The sequence below is a fragment of the Alternaria infectoria genome (assembly GCF_024043175.1).
Source record: "Alternaria infectoria strain BMP 0036 chromosome Unknown scaffold_32, whole genome shotgun sequence".
In the NCBI taxonomy this organism is placed as follows: domain Eukaryota; kingdom Fungi; phylum Ascomycota; class Dothideomycetes; order Pleosporales; family Pleosporaceae; genus Alternaria; species Alternaria infectoria.
The window spans coordinates 29009-45180 of record NW_026250721.1 but is presented as its reverse complement, the minus strand read 5'-3'; the positions used below and the strand labels follow the sequence as shown (position 1 = coordinate 45180).

The 16172-nt window shown below is 52.9% G+C and overlaps 6 protein-coding genes across 6 annotated transcripts; all 6 read left to right on the top strand.

The window, feature by feature from the left end:
• Window positions 1-999: 999 nt before the first annotated feature.
• Window positions 1000-1551, top strand: J4E92_010137 (uncharacterized protein; the record flags this gene model as incomplete). The annotated part of the gene is made up of 1 exon (XM_051501478.1): window positions 1000-1551. The coding sequence occupies one exon, from the start codon at window positions 1000-1002 to the stop codon at window positions 1549-1551; it is 552 nt and encodes a 183-aa protein (XP_051348263.1).
• A 727-nt stretch (window positions 1552-2278) lies between these two features.
• On the top strand, window positions 2279-3991 carry J4E92_010136 (uncharacterized protein; the record flags this gene model as incomplete). Its single annotated transcript, XM_051501477.1, has 2 exons — window positions 2279-2653; window positions 3044-3991. The coding sequence occupies 2 exons, from the start codon at window positions 2279-2281 to the stop codon at window positions 3989-3991; spliced, it is 1323 nt and encodes a 440-aa protein (XP_051348262.1).
• A 6258-nt stretch (window positions 3992-10249) lies between these two features.
• J4E92_010135 (uncharacterized protein) lies at window positions 10250-10789 on the top strand (the record flags this gene model as incomplete). The annotated part of the gene is made up of 2 exons (XM_051501476.1): window positions 10250-10257; window positions 10366-10789. 2 exons carry the CDS (start codon window positions 10250-10252, stop codon window positions 10787-10789), a joined length of 432 nt encoding a protein of 143 aa, XP_051348261.1.
• A 205-nt stretch (window positions 10790-10994) lies between these two features.
• On the top strand, window positions 10995-11534 carry J4E92_010134 (uncharacterized protein; the record flags this gene model as incomplete). Its single annotated transcript, XM_051501475.1, has 2 exons — window positions 10995-11002; window positions 11039-11534. The coding sequence occupies 2 exons, from the start codon at window positions 10995-10997 to the stop codon at window positions 11532-11534; spliced, it is 504 nt and encodes a 167-aa protein (XP_051348260.1).
• Window positions 11535-12568: 1034 nt separating this feature from the next.
• Window positions 12569-14155, top strand: J4E92_010133 (uncharacterized protein; the record flags this gene model as incomplete). The annotated part of the gene is made up of 3 exons (XM_051501474.1): window positions 12569-12623; window positions 12672-13780; window positions 13829-14155. 3 exons carry the CDS (start codon window positions 12569-12571, stop codon window positions 14153-14155), a joined length of 1491 nt encoding a protein of 496 aa, XP_051348259.1.
• A 552-nt stretch (window positions 14156-14707) lies between these two features.
• On the top strand, window positions 14708-15216 carry J4E92_010132 (uncharacterized protein; the record flags this gene model as incomplete). Its single annotated transcript, XM_051501473.1, has 2 exons — window positions 14708-15039; window positions 15108-15216. 2 exons carry the CDS (start codon window positions 14708-14710, stop codon window positions 15214-15216), a joined length of 441 nt encoding a protein of 146 aa, XP_051348258.1.
• Between the last annotated feature and the right edge of the window lie 956 nt (window positions 15217-16172).

Below are 16172 nucleotides of genomic sequence, written 5' to 3'. Positions count from 1 at the left end.
TCGGACTACCCCGCGTTATGGTGGGTATGGATAGACATGACGAGGGCTAGCTCAACCGTCGTGCGTCGTATGAGATGCGAGATGTTGCAAAGCGCATGTTCCTCGTGGGTGTTCCGGGCTATCGGAACCACTCGGAGCGTACTCAAGACCTCTAAAAGAATGCGGCAGGTAATAGCCGGCGACGCAACATGGCATCGCGATCGCATATCGAGCATGGCGGTCCACTACTGGTCGTTACTTGATGGTGCACGATGATTTGCCTCGATAAGGCCAAGCGGGATAACGGCATGCGAACGAGTTCTGGCGATGTGCGTGGTTGGCGGCGTAGGTGGCCGTTGCGATGTGGGCGGCCATTCAGCGGCCGTGGATCTGTCAGAGCTGCACACCATGGCGAAGCGAGACCCAGACGGCCAGGCCAAACAGCGCATCGTGGGTGAAGTCGATGGCTCCGCTATCTTGGAATGGTGGTTGTTAGTAGGGACAGCATTGGGGATGGCCTCGGTGAAGGCTCGGAAGGCGCACTTTGATCTTGTCAGGTGCGTCGCGGGTTCCGACATGTTCCTCTCCAGCAACGGTCCGATGCGCCAAACCTGCCAAACCTCCTTCCCCCCGCCATCTCCCCCCAGTCTCCTATAAACACAGTCGCCGCCTACCCCGCTGACATCAACGGCACCGCATACCCTCACATATAGCCCTGGAGACGCGTAGACGCCCACCCCAGCTGCAGCTCGCCTACGTCACACGCACATTTGCGCCGATAATCGCCAACCATCACCAACCTTGGAACCATCACTCACGACCCGCCCCTGTTCCGCGGCTCCCCCTTGGATCAGTGCATGGAATAGAAAACGTCGCAGTGCCCGAGCTTGACGGCGCAGTCGGAGCGCCGCCTGTGCTGTTGTTATTTGGTCGCTGCACGAAACGCCGTTGCGGAGCCGCCAACACAACACACACCTCTACACCGCCGCTAGTATTCGACCTTTATAGACACGCCATCTTATGCCCCAGAGCCACCAGCGACCCTCACCAGATCAGACACCCTCCGATACCACCATGACCACCAACCGCCCATTCTTCGGCGGCTTCCTCGCTGCCTTCCGCGCGCAACAGCCTAGCCTCCAGAAGACCACGGCCTCCCAAGCAGCGTCTGTGGCCTCGTACTCCCAAAACACCACCTCACAACAAAACAACACCGTCGACACAACAGCCGCGTCGTCACGGACCATCACCACAAAGACGCGCTCCCCATCGCCTGGTGCGACAACCGTGTCCGTCCAAGCGACAGGCCACTTCCAACCCACCCGACAGCACACCGCCCCCTACAACCGCTCCACATCACCCAAAACCCAAGCCTTCCCAATACCAGGCGCGTCGCGTCGAGGCAGGCGGGGCTCCGACAGCTCCTCCGAAGGCTTCCACGAAGCCATGGGCGCCGAGAAGTGGTACATCGGCGGGCGAACAGCGACCGGCGAGGAGAAGTTCTACAAGCTGGGCATGGTCAAGCGACACAGAAGCGCCGACCGCCTGAGTCTAGACAAGCTCAGCATATGAGTTGGGAGAGGGTTACTTTGCTTCAAAAGCGCAACTGCATCATCGGCGTTCAGGACACGAGATCTCACCGCAAGATCCACGTTTGGGTTATCTAGAATCTTTCACCGTACAAATATGGCCTGTCGTATGGCTTACGAATACACGTATATATTTGCGGGCTCTTCGCCTGAGCTCACTCGAGATGGTCGTCTGCAGCATGCATGTGAAAGTTTGGTGTGCCAAGGAGTCATGTGCCGAGGTCAGTATTGGCTAGCACTCGTAAGGCGTGCACTATCTTACAACTACACTAGTAGTGCATTGTCGCCTTCGAGAAGATACTTGGTACGCGGATGCAACATACTTCGGAGCATTTCCATCGTCGGCGGCAAAGTTTCCGACCGGACATTCTTAGCCCGACACCCATGTCGGCTACTCCACTCACCGGATATAACCTCTCGACACGATGTAGGCGAAAATCTTCACGGAAAAGACGCTCCTTGGGCAGCGACAAGTCTCCACCCGCGGATATGAAGCCGTTGCAGGAGCGCTAATGCACAAAGATAGCCCAACATGTACTCTAATCGTGAACATATCTAACGTCTCTCGTCACCTGCTCTCTCTCTTCTCGCATTCTCCAACAAATTCGGATGTCGCTGCAAACACTCTAACCAGCAGCACGAGTCCCTTCCCGACTCCTTCACCAAAACCAGTATCCACTCTATAATCTCGCCTTCTATGAGTACACAAAATGGCACCCTCTTCCACATCCTCCTCAGCACCCGCTGGCCAACACGCACCCCCCAACTCCTCCTTTGCCGAACCTGAAAAGACGACCGAATACGCCTCCATCATCCCCCAACCACGCAGCAATGAAAACGACCAAGACCGTCTCCAACTCCAACGCACAGTCTCCTCCGTCAGCCACCACGACATGGCCAACGTCCAATACATCGCCACCGGCGACAACGACGTCATCTACAACAAATTCACCGAGCGCCGCAAAATGGTCATTGTAGCCGTAGTCTCTTTTTGCAGTTTCCTGGCTCCCATTTCCTCGACCACGGTGTTGTCTGCTGTTCCTGAGGTTGCGGAGACGTTTGATACGGATGGATCTATTATCAATGTGTCCAACGCTTTGTACATGTTGTTTATGGGGTTGTCGCCTTGTTTCTATGGTCCGTATGGGAATATTTATGGCAGGAAGTGGGTTAGTGTTGTGAGCGCTGGGTTGTTTACTGCGTTTTCGATTGGGACGGCGTTGGCGCCGAATTTGGCGAGTTTTTTTGTGTTTAGGATTTTGACTGCGTTTCAGGGGACGGCGTTTTTGGTGATTGGGAGTGCGGTTATTGGGGATGTGTATAAACCGGTATGTACTCTCTTCTTGAAGTCCTTTGGGTTGTGTGAGGTCTCCTTCGAGTAGAGCTGTGTGCAGGATATCAGCACATCCCTTCCTTTCCCTGCAACCCCGTGTCTACCGACACCCCCATCACTTCCCCTACTAACACCTCCGCAGACCGAACGCGCAACAGCCCTAGGCTGGTTCCTCAGCGGCACCCTCATCGGCCCCGCCCTCGGCCCCTTCATCGGCGGCATAATCGTAACATTCCGTTCCTGGCGCGACATCTTCTGGCTTCAAACCGCCCTGGCCGGTGCCGCAACCCTCTTCTGCTTCTTCCTGCAACCCGAGACCATCCACAAGAAACGCGCCGACGAACTCGTCGGCCTCCCCACTGCACAACGCGCACACAAAATGTGGCAGTGGCTAAACCCTTTCCGCGTCGTCAAACTATACCGGTACCCCAACATCCTCTTAACGGCACTGGCGAGTAGTAGTCTCGTGTGGAATATGTATAGCCTGTTAACGCCGATCCGCTACGTCCTGAACCCACGGTTTGACTTGCAAAGTCCACTCCAATCCGGCCTCTTCTACATCGCCCCCGGCTGCGGCTACCTCCTCGGAACCTTCTTCGGCGGCCGCTACGCCGACCACATAGTCAAAAAATACATCCAGCGCCGCGGCCACCGCGTCTCCGAAGACCGGCTCCGCTCCTGCGTCTTCTTCCTCGGCGGCGTCATACCCGCCTGCATGCTGATCTACGGATGGTCTGTCGAGAAAAGGGTTGGCGGCATCGCGCTGCCGGTTGTAATGATGTTTCTCCAGGGTGTGGCGCAACTGTTTTGTTTTCCGAGTCTGAATACGTATTGTTTGGATGTTATGCAGGGGCGCAGTGCGGAGGTTGTGGCTGGGAATTATTTTATGCGGTATATGTTTGCGGCGGGGGGGTCGGCGGTTTGTCTTCCTGCGGTGAGGGCTATTGGGGTGGGCTGGTTTAGTACGATTAGTGCGGGGTTTTTGGTGGCGGGCGCGGGCGCGACGTGGTTGACTGCTGTGAAGGGGAGGGGGTGGAGGGAGGGGATTGAAGAGAGGAAGGCGCAGAGGAAGGAGGTGGCGTTGGCGTGAGGTGGTGGTGGTGGTGGTGGTGCATTAGAGGTAGTTGTGATGGTACTGGCGAATAGACTTTAATCATAATATTATCAGGCTTAATGCCGTTTCTACCTCTAGCGCTTCCTCTATCATCCAGTTTACCTTCACCCTGCTATTCTCGCATGCAGTCTCACGATAAGGCGTCCACCCAGCCGTGGCTGACGCGAACCGCGTACTGTGGCTGAGACGCGAGATTAACACGACAACAAAACGGCCCTTCCCGCATGTCTTTCCAGCTCTCCAGCTCTTCACCCATCACCAACCTCTCATTCAAATCCCCTCTTCCAGCACCAACTACCATGCGCTCCACCATCCCAATCCCTCTCCTCCTCACTTATCTCAGCGTCGCATCAGTCCAAGGATGCCCCGACGGTGGCACAGCATGCGGTTACGCTGCCCAACTCTGCTGTACCGGCGACGAGATATGCATGACAGACGAGAATAATCAGGCGCTTTGCTCTGTTGCTTACGCTATCAATTCAACATTAACGCTGGTGGTCAGCACGGGTTTTGCTACCACGACGTCGACGTCAACGCAGGTCACGGTGTCTGAGACGCAGATCGGTGCCGCGAGTGGTGCTACTACGCCAACTAGCACGTTGTTCGAGAGTGCTGCGCAGAGTGCTGGTTCGAGTGCGGAGTCGAGTGGTGTGGAATTGACAACATCGACTACCAGCGCGGAGCTGACGGCGTCGACTGATGCGTCCGAAGCAACTGATGCGACTGAGGCTCCGGCTTCAACGACGACGGGCGCGGGTGCAAGAGTCAGTAAGGGCTGGTACGGGGTGGTTGGTGTTGGGATGGTGACGGTGTTGGGATGGTGACGGTGTTGATGGGTTGAGTGAGGGAGAGATGGGGATGGAATGACAGGGAAGACGGCGAGCTGCGGCGATGATATGCCGCTATTAATCTGTACCGCGGAACAATAGTATGAGAACAAGCCATCTCACCGTATACATCGTTGCTCAGCATGTCTTACCTCTTCCCGCTTTTCCACCCAGACATGGCCGTCCGGTCTTGCGACATTTCAAGACAATCTCAGAGAATGTTTTACCTTACAGTGAGCAAGCTTTACCTCTACCATCAAGATGACAACTACAAAAGCAAGCCCCCGACCAGATGTCTTCATCCTGCACATCCAATCAACGCAGCTTTGAATATTAACACACAACCCGGGAAATACTCCTCTCAATAAACCAATACGGGTACGAAATGCCATCTTATCACTACCACATTCTCCAACAACTGCCCTCACTCATTGCAACCATTCTCCTCGCCTTGATCTTCCGCAAGATCTTCTACAAGTACCTCAATACTGCTAGGAAGCGCAGGCACGCTGTTAAAGTCGTTGCGATCAACATCGTCATCGTATCTCTCATGTATGTTGTCGGTAGGAATGTGGTGATGGTGGCGGAGATGCAGAGCCGGCTTGAGGTGGGGCTGGAGGGATTACAAAGGTGTACATGGAGATGTGGAGGCGAGGACAAATGAGGGTAATAGATGAGTTACATGGAAACGGACGGCAGGGAAGCCAAGAGGAAGGGGCAGCTGTGTAGGGATTATGACAGCTGTTCAAAAAGAGACACCAGAATTTGTGGTTTGGCAGGCGATAGAAATGAGATTTCATAAACTCATACCTTCGCTTCCCTTGAAATCAATGTAAATATGCGCTACGACTTCTTCCGTTCATGCAAGTCAGCCACCCTTCACCACCCCCGCCAACACCAAAGCACATTCCACAGACTCTCCCAAATCCATCCACATTCCCCACAACGCAACAACTGTTCCTCCAGTCAAACTCGCAGAGCTCGCAGTCCCGCTACCTCCCACATCCCGCCCGCAACGACGCAGAGAGTGAGGGCGGTCAAGATAAGAGCGAGAAGCGCAGTTTTGTGTTCTCCCTCAAAGAATCCCTCGGGGTCGATGATAATCATGTAAATAAGAGAGATCTGGTAGAGAAGGGCGACTATCTGGAGGAGTTGCCAGAGGAGGTAGATAGTTGGCATTGTGATCGTCGTCTTTGCGGTAAGATTGAGTGGTATCCAGGAGGATAAAATGATGTGTGAATAGCTACGCTTGTTGATGATTGGGATCGATGCAATAGGCCTGTGTCTAATGGCTTTTATGGACGCGTCGTGAAGTGATGGTTTGCTGGCTCGTTGTTCGCGGTGATGCAGGGCACAATCGTGATTGCGATAGCGGTTTCTATTTGTTGTAGGACAGCCAGGTTTGAACATGAGTCTTTTAAGCGATGAATGATTTGCGGTTCCTTCATAAACTATAATCCTCGGGCGAACAACTACACAGCTTTGTGTTCTCTCCAAATTGGATTCGCACCACTGGAACCCTCTAAGTTTGTTCGAGACAATGATTTCTAGGCCACAATCTAGAGTGCAGCAAGCACTGGACCAACAGCGTACTCACGATAAAGCTGTACTGTCGACGCATGTGATATGGTCTTCACAACCATCTCTGGAGCTTTGAGCAACAATCGCCTACATCGAACCACTACCTACCCATGTTAAAAACAATTCTTACCGATCATGGCAAAAACCGTCCAGGACTTTGTATTCCACCTACTCATCATCACGGTGCACATTTTCTGCCACTCTGTCTACCAAGCTTACAACAATGGAGCGACAATCTTGCAAATTATGCACAGATTGAAGAGAGTCCTCTACCTCATCGTAAGGTATATCGCTATCTTCTTCATCGTGTACTACATCTGGACTACAATGACAGTACCAAAAGAGCCGAATACCAAGCTTGACTCGCGCACAACCGGCCAGACGCTTCAAACATGCGACCATTCCCTCTGGTCATGCGACCAGGACCTCAAAATTGCTACACAGCGAAACGAGTAACTAAAGAAGCGGGACACAGTTCATATAGGCGACATAGCGGCTGCGAGACGAAGGCTCAGCGAATGCCAGGCAGACATTAGTGGGCTCATGGAAGATCGAAGTGAAGACTGGTGGGCGTTCTTGCAGGCTCACGACGACCCTCCGTGGAGGGCCGAAATGATGGCCGGCATGTCAGAGCAGATGAGGAATGAGATCTGGGTGGTTGGGCAGGAGAAGAAGAGGGAGCGAGACGGTGAGTAGGGGATTGAGCAGTCAGAAGTATCAATGGCTGGAGGATGTATAGAGAGGTTTGAGTGTAGCTAGATAGAGATGATGGAACCGATCGAGGAGATGAAGAAAGCGAGGGGACGAAATGATTTCTCGTGCGACGATGCTAGTAGCTGTAATGTTAGTCGATTAACACGAAGTTGTTTGCGAAGAACAAGAAGTAAAAAACTCCTCGTGCGATCCCCGCCAACCTCACGCTGCTCCTAACACATTTCCTCTGCATCTTATCTCTTGTCACTCTCCGCGGTGACATCCCGGATTGTGTCCAAAAGGTCAAGAAGCTGACCGTGCAGTTCCTCAGTCTCCAATGTAGCAGTGACTAAGGCGTAGATAGTGAGAGCGAATACAGCGAGTACAAAGAGGGAGTTCAGCGTAACCCCTGCTTTCGCGTTGAAGTAAAGGTAGATGAACATGAAGAAGAAGAAGATTTGACAGAAGAGGGCGATGCATCGAAGGATGATGTGGTGGAGGGGTGTGGATTGCATTGCTTTCTGGATTGACCCCACTGCGTGGGGACGGTAAGAGTAAGCTTAATGGACTAATTGACTGCCGTGGGTGGATAGCTCGTGAGTAGTTGTCGGTGGTGATAGTCGATAGAAGAGAACGTGTGCGTATGGACGGGCTTTATGTATGCGATGGGAGAGCGATGGTTTGTTGGACCTTTGTCCGCGTGATGAGCTCAGGTACCCATCGTTGATATTGGAACAGCAACTTATGGCATTCCGTCCATGCTTCCAGTTTGCGGCTCGCTATTTAACGAGAACAAGAGATTAAAGTTTCTCGCCGCGCGTCTTCGCCCATCCCACACCTAATCCCTCCCTTCCATCATCCCTACTAACTTCCCCTTCCTCTATCTTCCCCGTAACCAAAGATCGAATCACACATTCTCATGCATGTGATGACATCTCCAGATTTCCCTCTCCGCCCACGCCAACTCGTTCCGTAGGTCCGTGATTTCCGACAAGCTACGTACGAAAACGTAGATAGCGAGAGCGGATGCAACAGTAGCGATAACCCAGATTGCATCACGTTCTGCAATAGCTTCTTCGCATTCGGAAATGAGATTGATGAAGACGAAGAAAAGGCAGAGAAGGACGATGCATTGAAGGAACTCCCATGGGAGGTGCGTAGTGGGCATATTGTTTTCGGGCGGCTGGGTGGGTAGTCGGACTGTTGCTCAATCGACTGGGTGCAAGGAAATATTCGGATGGGTAGAGGGATGTTCGTGGCAATAGTTAGGATGAAGATGAACTGTTTGTATTTGACGGTCTTTATGAATGTGACGATACAGAAAGGGGTTTGCTGGCGTCTCTTTCGCAGTGGTGCAAAGTCTTGTTCAGCTTCATCACTGTACGGCCCAGCAATCATTCGATCTTCCAGTTTGAGCGTTATTCTTTGACGAGAACAAGAGCTCAAAGTTCTCTCGCTAGCTACAATTAGTTTCTAGTGCAACAAGGCGCGCTAGAATGCTCTCCAAGGGCCATCGAGACAGTAGTTGCTTGAACTAAAGTTGTTTGCGAAGAACAGGAAACAAGAGATAGCAAGCTTTGGCCTGCTGCTGAAATATACCACCGTGTCAGTGCCCGTGTAGACGCCTCATTCGTTCACGACTTCCTAGCCCAACGAAGCCAAATACACACTCACACGCTCATCCCATCTATTCAACCACACCAAAGACTCATCAGACATGTCAGACACAATCCTTGAGTTCCTGGGGTACTTCTTCTTGTGCGCTCTATGCGTGCTTTTCCATACCGTTATAGACAGCATCTTCCGCGGCCATAACTTCGACCAGACTATGGACCGCTTTCAGAATGACCTGCGCGTTATCGCGGGATGCTTCCCGGTATGCATTGCGGGTTACTTCTTGGCAGTTATTGTGGAGGGCGTCTTGAGTAAAAAAACACAAGACTAATGCGTTGGTTGTAAGATGAAAGGGGGAGGGGGGAGATGGTCGCGTGTGGATGGTTGATGAAGCACGAGGGATGGAAAGAACCTAGGGCAGAATACTGGAGAATGGATGAGGTAGAATGACTTGGCTAGATAATCGAATGGCGTGCAACGGCCCGATGGATGGCTCGGTTTACTATTTCCGTAGAATGCGTGCCTCGCTTGGCCTTTTGTACTATATCAACATGTTAAAAGTCTAACGTACATGTGTAATTCCACGACGTCATTTGGCTGCACGTACCTTGTGGCCTGTGCTTTGTAAAGACTACTTCCAAAAGCAGAGAAGCTGCTAGCAACTCTGAAGTGCTCCTGAGAAGAAGGAGAAAGAGAAGATCGTCAAACTCGGATTGCTGGCCTTAGCTATCACGCTTTACATCTCGTCTACTTGATCAAAGGAGATAGCAAGCGCAACGAATCACCTAGGTAACGTGTGGATATATCAACAGGATCGCCGTAGACTTATTAATATCGCCTACAGCATACCAATCCAGCCATGATGTCCATCATCCTCAAATTCACCATCTTGGCAATCTACTGCTACGCTCTCTTCAGTGAACATGTTCCGGAAGCAGCGCGGTTTATATTCGGTACCGCATGCACACTCGCCAGATGCGATGACTTCCGGTCATACAAAAGCGACCCGGCTCTCGAAACATGCAAACACAATCTCGATGTCCTCGTACAGCGTAATCGTGAACTAGAGACCCGCCTCAAAGAGAGCATTGATGATAGTCGATGGGCCCGGTTCACAGACCACGAAGACGACGACCCTGAATGGATGAAGGGGTTGAGGGGTTGCTTGTCGGAGCGTGTGGAGGAGGGGATTTGGGGGATTAGGAGGCGGAAGGGGGAGGAGGTAAAAGAATGAGGGGAAGGGGAAGAAGAGGCTAAAGAGGGACGAGAGAGGGATGATGGAGAGATGCGATCAGAATTAGATGAGGCTGAGTGAACTCCGTTCCTGTTCTACGCGTTTCAAAGAAAAGACGGTTCTGGAAACGCGAAAACACTTCTGGAATACTGGGGTGATTTGATGCGCTCTTTGATCTCTCCGGCTTGATGAGTGCAGGCAGCAAACCCAATCTCATCGAGCATAGCTACATCATCAGAACGTACGGATCAGATCACCATCGCGCAATGTATACCCCATCCCATCATGTCATCGTACACCATCATTGGACTAATAATCCTTGCAACCTACTCCTCCGTCTGGTTCGTCCGCATCATTATCCACTCCCCGCTAATCATCGTATTGTACCCGAAATGGGCCAGGTTCCTCTCGCTAAGCATATCCGTCCTCGCCGTGATCGCAGCCTACCAACTCCGCACAAGCAGTCAAGCCCTCCACACAAGCGACCAAGCCCTACAAGCATGCAGCCATGGCTTGCACGCATGCGAAGGCGACCTGCAAAATGTTACACAACAGTATACCGTACTAAAAGACAATCACCCTATGAAGGGAGTGCCTGTTTTAAGGGCTGAGCTGAGCAAATGTCAGATGGAGAAGAGTATGCTGGGGTGGTTTGATGATGCTTGGCGGGTGCATGTTGGAGAGCACGGGGAAGACGATGGAGATGAGTGGAGAAGGGGGATGATAGATACGATGATTGCGCAGATGAAGGATTCGATTTTGTCTGTTGAGAAGAAGAGAAAAGACGAGAAGAGGGAGCAGGCAGAGAGCCACGAGGAGAAGTAGAGGATGAGATAGATGTTGGGGAAGTGTGGAGATAAGAAGAAGGTCCTGGTGAAGCGGAAATCCTTCTGGAAGGCTAGAATAATGAATTCACCTCTTTGACCTCTTTCCCTTGATTGGTTTACAGCAAACCCAAGCTTACAAGTGTAGCTATATCAATAGAAGAGGAAGAGAAGAAACCTAATCACACAACGCATACCACCTCATCATGTCACTGTGGCTTGAAATAGCTGCGTCAACACTGCGGTTCAGAATAGCCGCGTCCATCATCCTAGTCCTCTTGATCGCCCTCTTCATCCCTCACCACTTCGAACTCAATCGTGTCCAGTTATTCAGCCTCCTCATCATCGCCGCACTCACCGCTATGGAGCTCTACACAAGCGATCAAGCCCTCCTCGCTTACAGCCACGACCTTCAGTCATGCAATCACGCCCTCAATGTGACCGTGCAAAAGGGGGTAGTACAAGCGCACAAGCACAGCCATCACATGGCTGGAATGGCTGCTTTGAGAACTAATCTAGGTGAGTGTCTAGAAGAGAGGGATGTGCTAAGGCGCAACGAGAAGGACTGCTACGCGCGTTCTAAGGTGGACGAGCAAAGCCTTGAGTGGATTAGGAAGATCGTGGATGGTATGCCAGAACGGATGAAGGAAGATATTTGCGCGGGTGGAAAGGAAGGAGAGAAGAAGAAGGAAGGGCAAGGGGAAACGGCAGGAGAGGATGACGCGGAAGGAGATAAGGCCGAGTAGATGACTTACAAGGTAGCGATGTGCAAATTGAACAGCACCTTTCCACTACTTCCCGTCATATCACAAGACGTGACTGAAAGACGCAATTGGATGGCCGCACAGCATAACCTTTGTGGCTTACGGGATGCGGTCCGCTCGGAACCCGAGAGCCCCGTTGTTTCGTTACCGCGCTTTAGATAGGATACGAATATAGAAAGCAGCATGTATCTGTACTAGAACGCGAAGTCAAGCCTCACAGGACCTCAAATCGCGCGCGAATAGTGCCCACTCTTACCTTTTTTCCCGTGCAAGCCGTCACGACACATGTTCGAAAGTCTCTAGACTACCCAGCATGTCGTCGATCTCCCACCACGCATCCCTCCGCTACATCTCCACCATGTTCAGCGCCACATTCATCGCATTTGGGCTGATCTACATGTTCTTTCCCCGCACCGGCTACTCTTTCTTCGGCTTCAGCAGTAGTCCAACCACATCTTCTGAATGGGCCATGATGGAGCGCGTCATGGTTCTCTACGGCGCCAAAGACGTGTTTGTATCTGTGGCTATCTTTGCGACGACATGGTATGGAACGAGACGCAGTGCAGGGTTGGTGCTGGTTGCGGCGGGTGCTTGCGCGGGCGTTGATGGGCATGTGGTTGGGAAGCAAGCCGGGATGGGAAAATGGAACCATTGGGGATATGCGAGTGCGATGGTGGCGCTTGGGTGCTTGGGTGTGTTATGATGGGCGTGATGGGCTGAGCGGCTCTCGGGATGGAAGCGCGGATGGGAGGCGCGGACGGAGTTGTGGTGGCATCTCACTGTACGATGTTGATTTTCGGCGAGGCTTTGGAGATGGCATGTTGAACTATTCTTGCGTCTAATGAGTTTAGTGCGACACAATAGATTCAATCTGTCAAGGAGGAGGATGGCCACGAGGAAGGTGGACCTTGCGGTATCCCACGTGCCGCGTGTGTCTAGCGCGACTCCGGGGTTGGCGCGTCATAGCGACTTGCATCCCGCGTTGCCTGACCCGAACTCTTACATGAACATCCGCAATGACCGACATCTGGAGCGGAGATATTCTGCTACCCGACGGCAATGTTATCAAAGGTACGTATCATCATTCATCGAATATATACACTCGTTGATCCCCCACAGACGTCGGTCTCGCGTCGCAAAATGTCGCATCTTCCCCAGCCCTCCCCGCCACGTCGTTACGCTTCCTCACCACGGTCGATATCGCCAGGATACCGCTATATCTTGCCGCCGGCCCCAGTCTAGATGTTTGGACGACTGAAGAAGCTACTCAGGCTTGGTTCGAGGCAGTCCTGCTGAGTAAGCCTACACTGGCACACGCGCCCAACAACGCCGCGAAAGAATGGTGGGACCTCGCGCGATCACAATCGCCAATTGGTTTTCTTGTACAAGTCCAAAGGGCTGAGGAAGACGGGCGAAAGCCCAGAGTGACCGAGATCCTCGTCTATGGCACCGTCGCCGCTCCCTCCACAGCTGGGCTACCATCCTCGTCCCCATACGTCGACAATGCGCACGCCGAGATACTTCCTGAGCTTCGAGTTCACGCACTGCCACTTTCGTCTGATCTTTTAAATGCCACCAGCGTTGACCTGCCCATGGACGCCGAGCCTCAATTCCTTCCGCCGCAGCACGATTTCCACAACCCCCCAACATCACCCAAACGCACACGAGACATTTTTGAAGAAGCTACCATTGCAAACAAGAAGGCACGGGGAAGGGGTGGAAGAGCAGTCTCGGCAGCAGCGGCCCGCGTGAGCGAGTCTCAGCAGGCATACAGCCACCGAAAGTCGTCGCTTTCTATTGATCTGAAAGCCTCATCTTTCTCCGACTCCAGACCAACGTCTGCCTCTGACCATCTAGCCCGCCCTTCTTCGCGCCCACTCTCGCGATCACCGAGCATAACCTCCGACACAAGACCCCTCAGCCGAAAGGGTCAACCCGACGCGCATGCCAGGCGATCGAACCTGTCACAGGTCGCTACGGTCCCCATACAGCCCGAAGAGCCAACAACCGAGTCGCGAAACAAGGACGCACTGGTCAAGGTGGTCATGGCAGCGATGCGCATGCATGGCTTGCAGCAGCGGAAACAGAACAGGTCTCGCCGCGCCTCCGTGGCTGGTGCCGAAGAGAGTCAGCAGCGCAGTGATGAAGCAGCCGCCGAAGAGGCTGCGAAGGACGACGAGTACAAGCTGATATACCATCAAACCTTCAAGGGTGCACAACTGGCACTGGTAAGATCCATAAGCGTGAATCTAAAACGTTTGCTGACGATGTTACAGAGAAAGCACATGTCCGAGAAACCGCTACACGCCACACCCGATCGTATGCGCGACATCGTTGAAAAGCTCCTCGCCCTCTTCCTCTCCGACCCGCTTGCGGAGCCTCCGCCCCCCGAGATACCTGCGGACCCAGTTGCCACACCCGGTAGTAGACCCAGATTTGTTATTCCTGGATCCACACATGGCCATGCCAGTCCGTTCGACCTGCCTAGTACACAGCGACGTCCTGGCATGATGAGATCAGTTACCGATAGCCATGTCTATACGGGGTCGCCTGTGAGCAAGAAGAGGGTTACCACGGGCGAGACGTTGACTGTGCCTGCGTGAGGTGCAGTACGAGGTGCCATTACTGGATACGAGGACGACCTCATCACCGTCGGCTATGATGATGCACTCTCCGGGGACTGAACATGGGCCACGGACGCGTCACTGGAAATTTGCAGTTGATCTATTCTTGCATAGTTCCTTTCTTGGCACCCTCGGCCACGCTTGTCACCATCAGTAAGCACTGTGGAACATTCACCAACCCTCCCAAAGCGGCAATTGTTAGAGGAAATGCCGCGATGCCGTAGTCGTGGTACAGCGATGATCTACGTGCCATTGCAGCGGAGCCTTGCGCATACGAGTGGCGTTGTAAACCGCGGAGACCGAACTCGACCCGGAGTTGCCTGAGACGGTTCGAAGGACTGTGGCTATGCGACGTTGCATCGTCACATCATCACAGGAGCGACATCAGCTATGCTGTTGCAACCATAGCCCCGTAAACGATTAGCATAGTTATAAAGACTCATCGTCGTCGGGCTGAAGCAGAAACCAACACCACCAACGCCGACAGATCTCTCATAGATCCACCCCGTTCGACCATAAAAAATACTCAAGATGCTCTCCAAGATCACCGCCCTCATCCTCCTCGCTACCAGCGCATCCGCAGCGACTCTTCCCCGAAGCGCAGACTGGACCTGGGACGTCACCGACTTCAGCAGCGTCTGCACCGCATCAGCATGCCGCTACTCCTTCAACGTCACCGCGCCCACCGGTCCCTCCGGCCAACCAGCCTTCGATGCCGAATTTTGTTCTGGCACTAGTCTCCAGGGTGGCTACAAGTCCTGCGGCGTGGTCGGCATCGATGTACCGGGCGATGTGCAGACGCAAGAGTTCAACCGCGGGAGTGATGTCGGCGCGACTGTTAGTGTGCAGTACACGTTTATGCAGTGAGTATATCATATGGGAGGAGGTAGGGGGAGGGGGTTGAGGGATGGTGAGAGCTGACATGTGGTAGGGGTGAAGTGAGGTACACGTACACGGGTAGCGAGACTGTTAAGCATACTGGATTGGGTCCGGCTGTGGACTTTAGCATTGTGCCTACGGAGGTGACTGCTGTTGCTTAGGACGGTCAGAAAGTCACTGGACACGGACGTACAACCCCGGTTTCTCGGCAAGATATTCAAGGGAGCAAAGCTGTGAGCCCGCCCAGCACGGAGGAGTAGCTTGATAACATGGCGGTGGCTGAAACATTTGATACGTTCGGCAACATGTTCCTATGTATACGTCACCTATATACCTCCCAGAACCAAATCAAGCGCGGACACTCGTGAGAGCAGGTCCAGCATTCACAGAACCTAGCGCGTTCATCTCTTTCATCCTACCTTCTTCCGTGCTCTCTTCTTGATCTATCAAGCTCGCGTTCTGATACCCTTATTCCGAATCCAAGCCTACCACCTCCCCGAAAACATTGACATGCAACGTTCCGCCTTGCATCATGTTGATGTACATGCTCCCACCCCGGTGTATGTGGATGTTAATCTGCGTAGAACGGATTTCGGAAGCGGCTCCCTCCTCGATCTCCACTTCTTCTGGCTGCTCGCCGTGCTCTTCATGTCGATCCTCCCCATCATCATCGTCGTTGCTGTCCTCTGCATCTTCCAATCCCTCCGCATCATCAACACTCCCCTCACTATCTCCCGCCATATATCCAGCAACCATGCCCTGCCCCACACCTTCTCGCAGCTCAACAGCATCATCTCCATCATCTTCCTGGGCTGCCGCATGCATATTCGCCAAATAACGGACCCCCAGATACAACAACGCGGTCACCACCGCTAGACTATTTGCTGCCCACCAATTCGGGAATAGGCCAAAAATTCCCAAGTCGAAAAATGCAATGATACAGTAGATTTTGATGATCCAGGACTTTCTTTCAGCAGCGTGACGGGCAGCGGGTATGTTGGGGGGAATGTTTTGGTCGGGCATGGTTTGGATAGTGGGGTTTTTGGGTGGGTTTGGTGGTGTGTGAGGGGTTTGTGGGTAGGTTGGAGATTTGATGATGAGGGATGGCTGGTGAGAT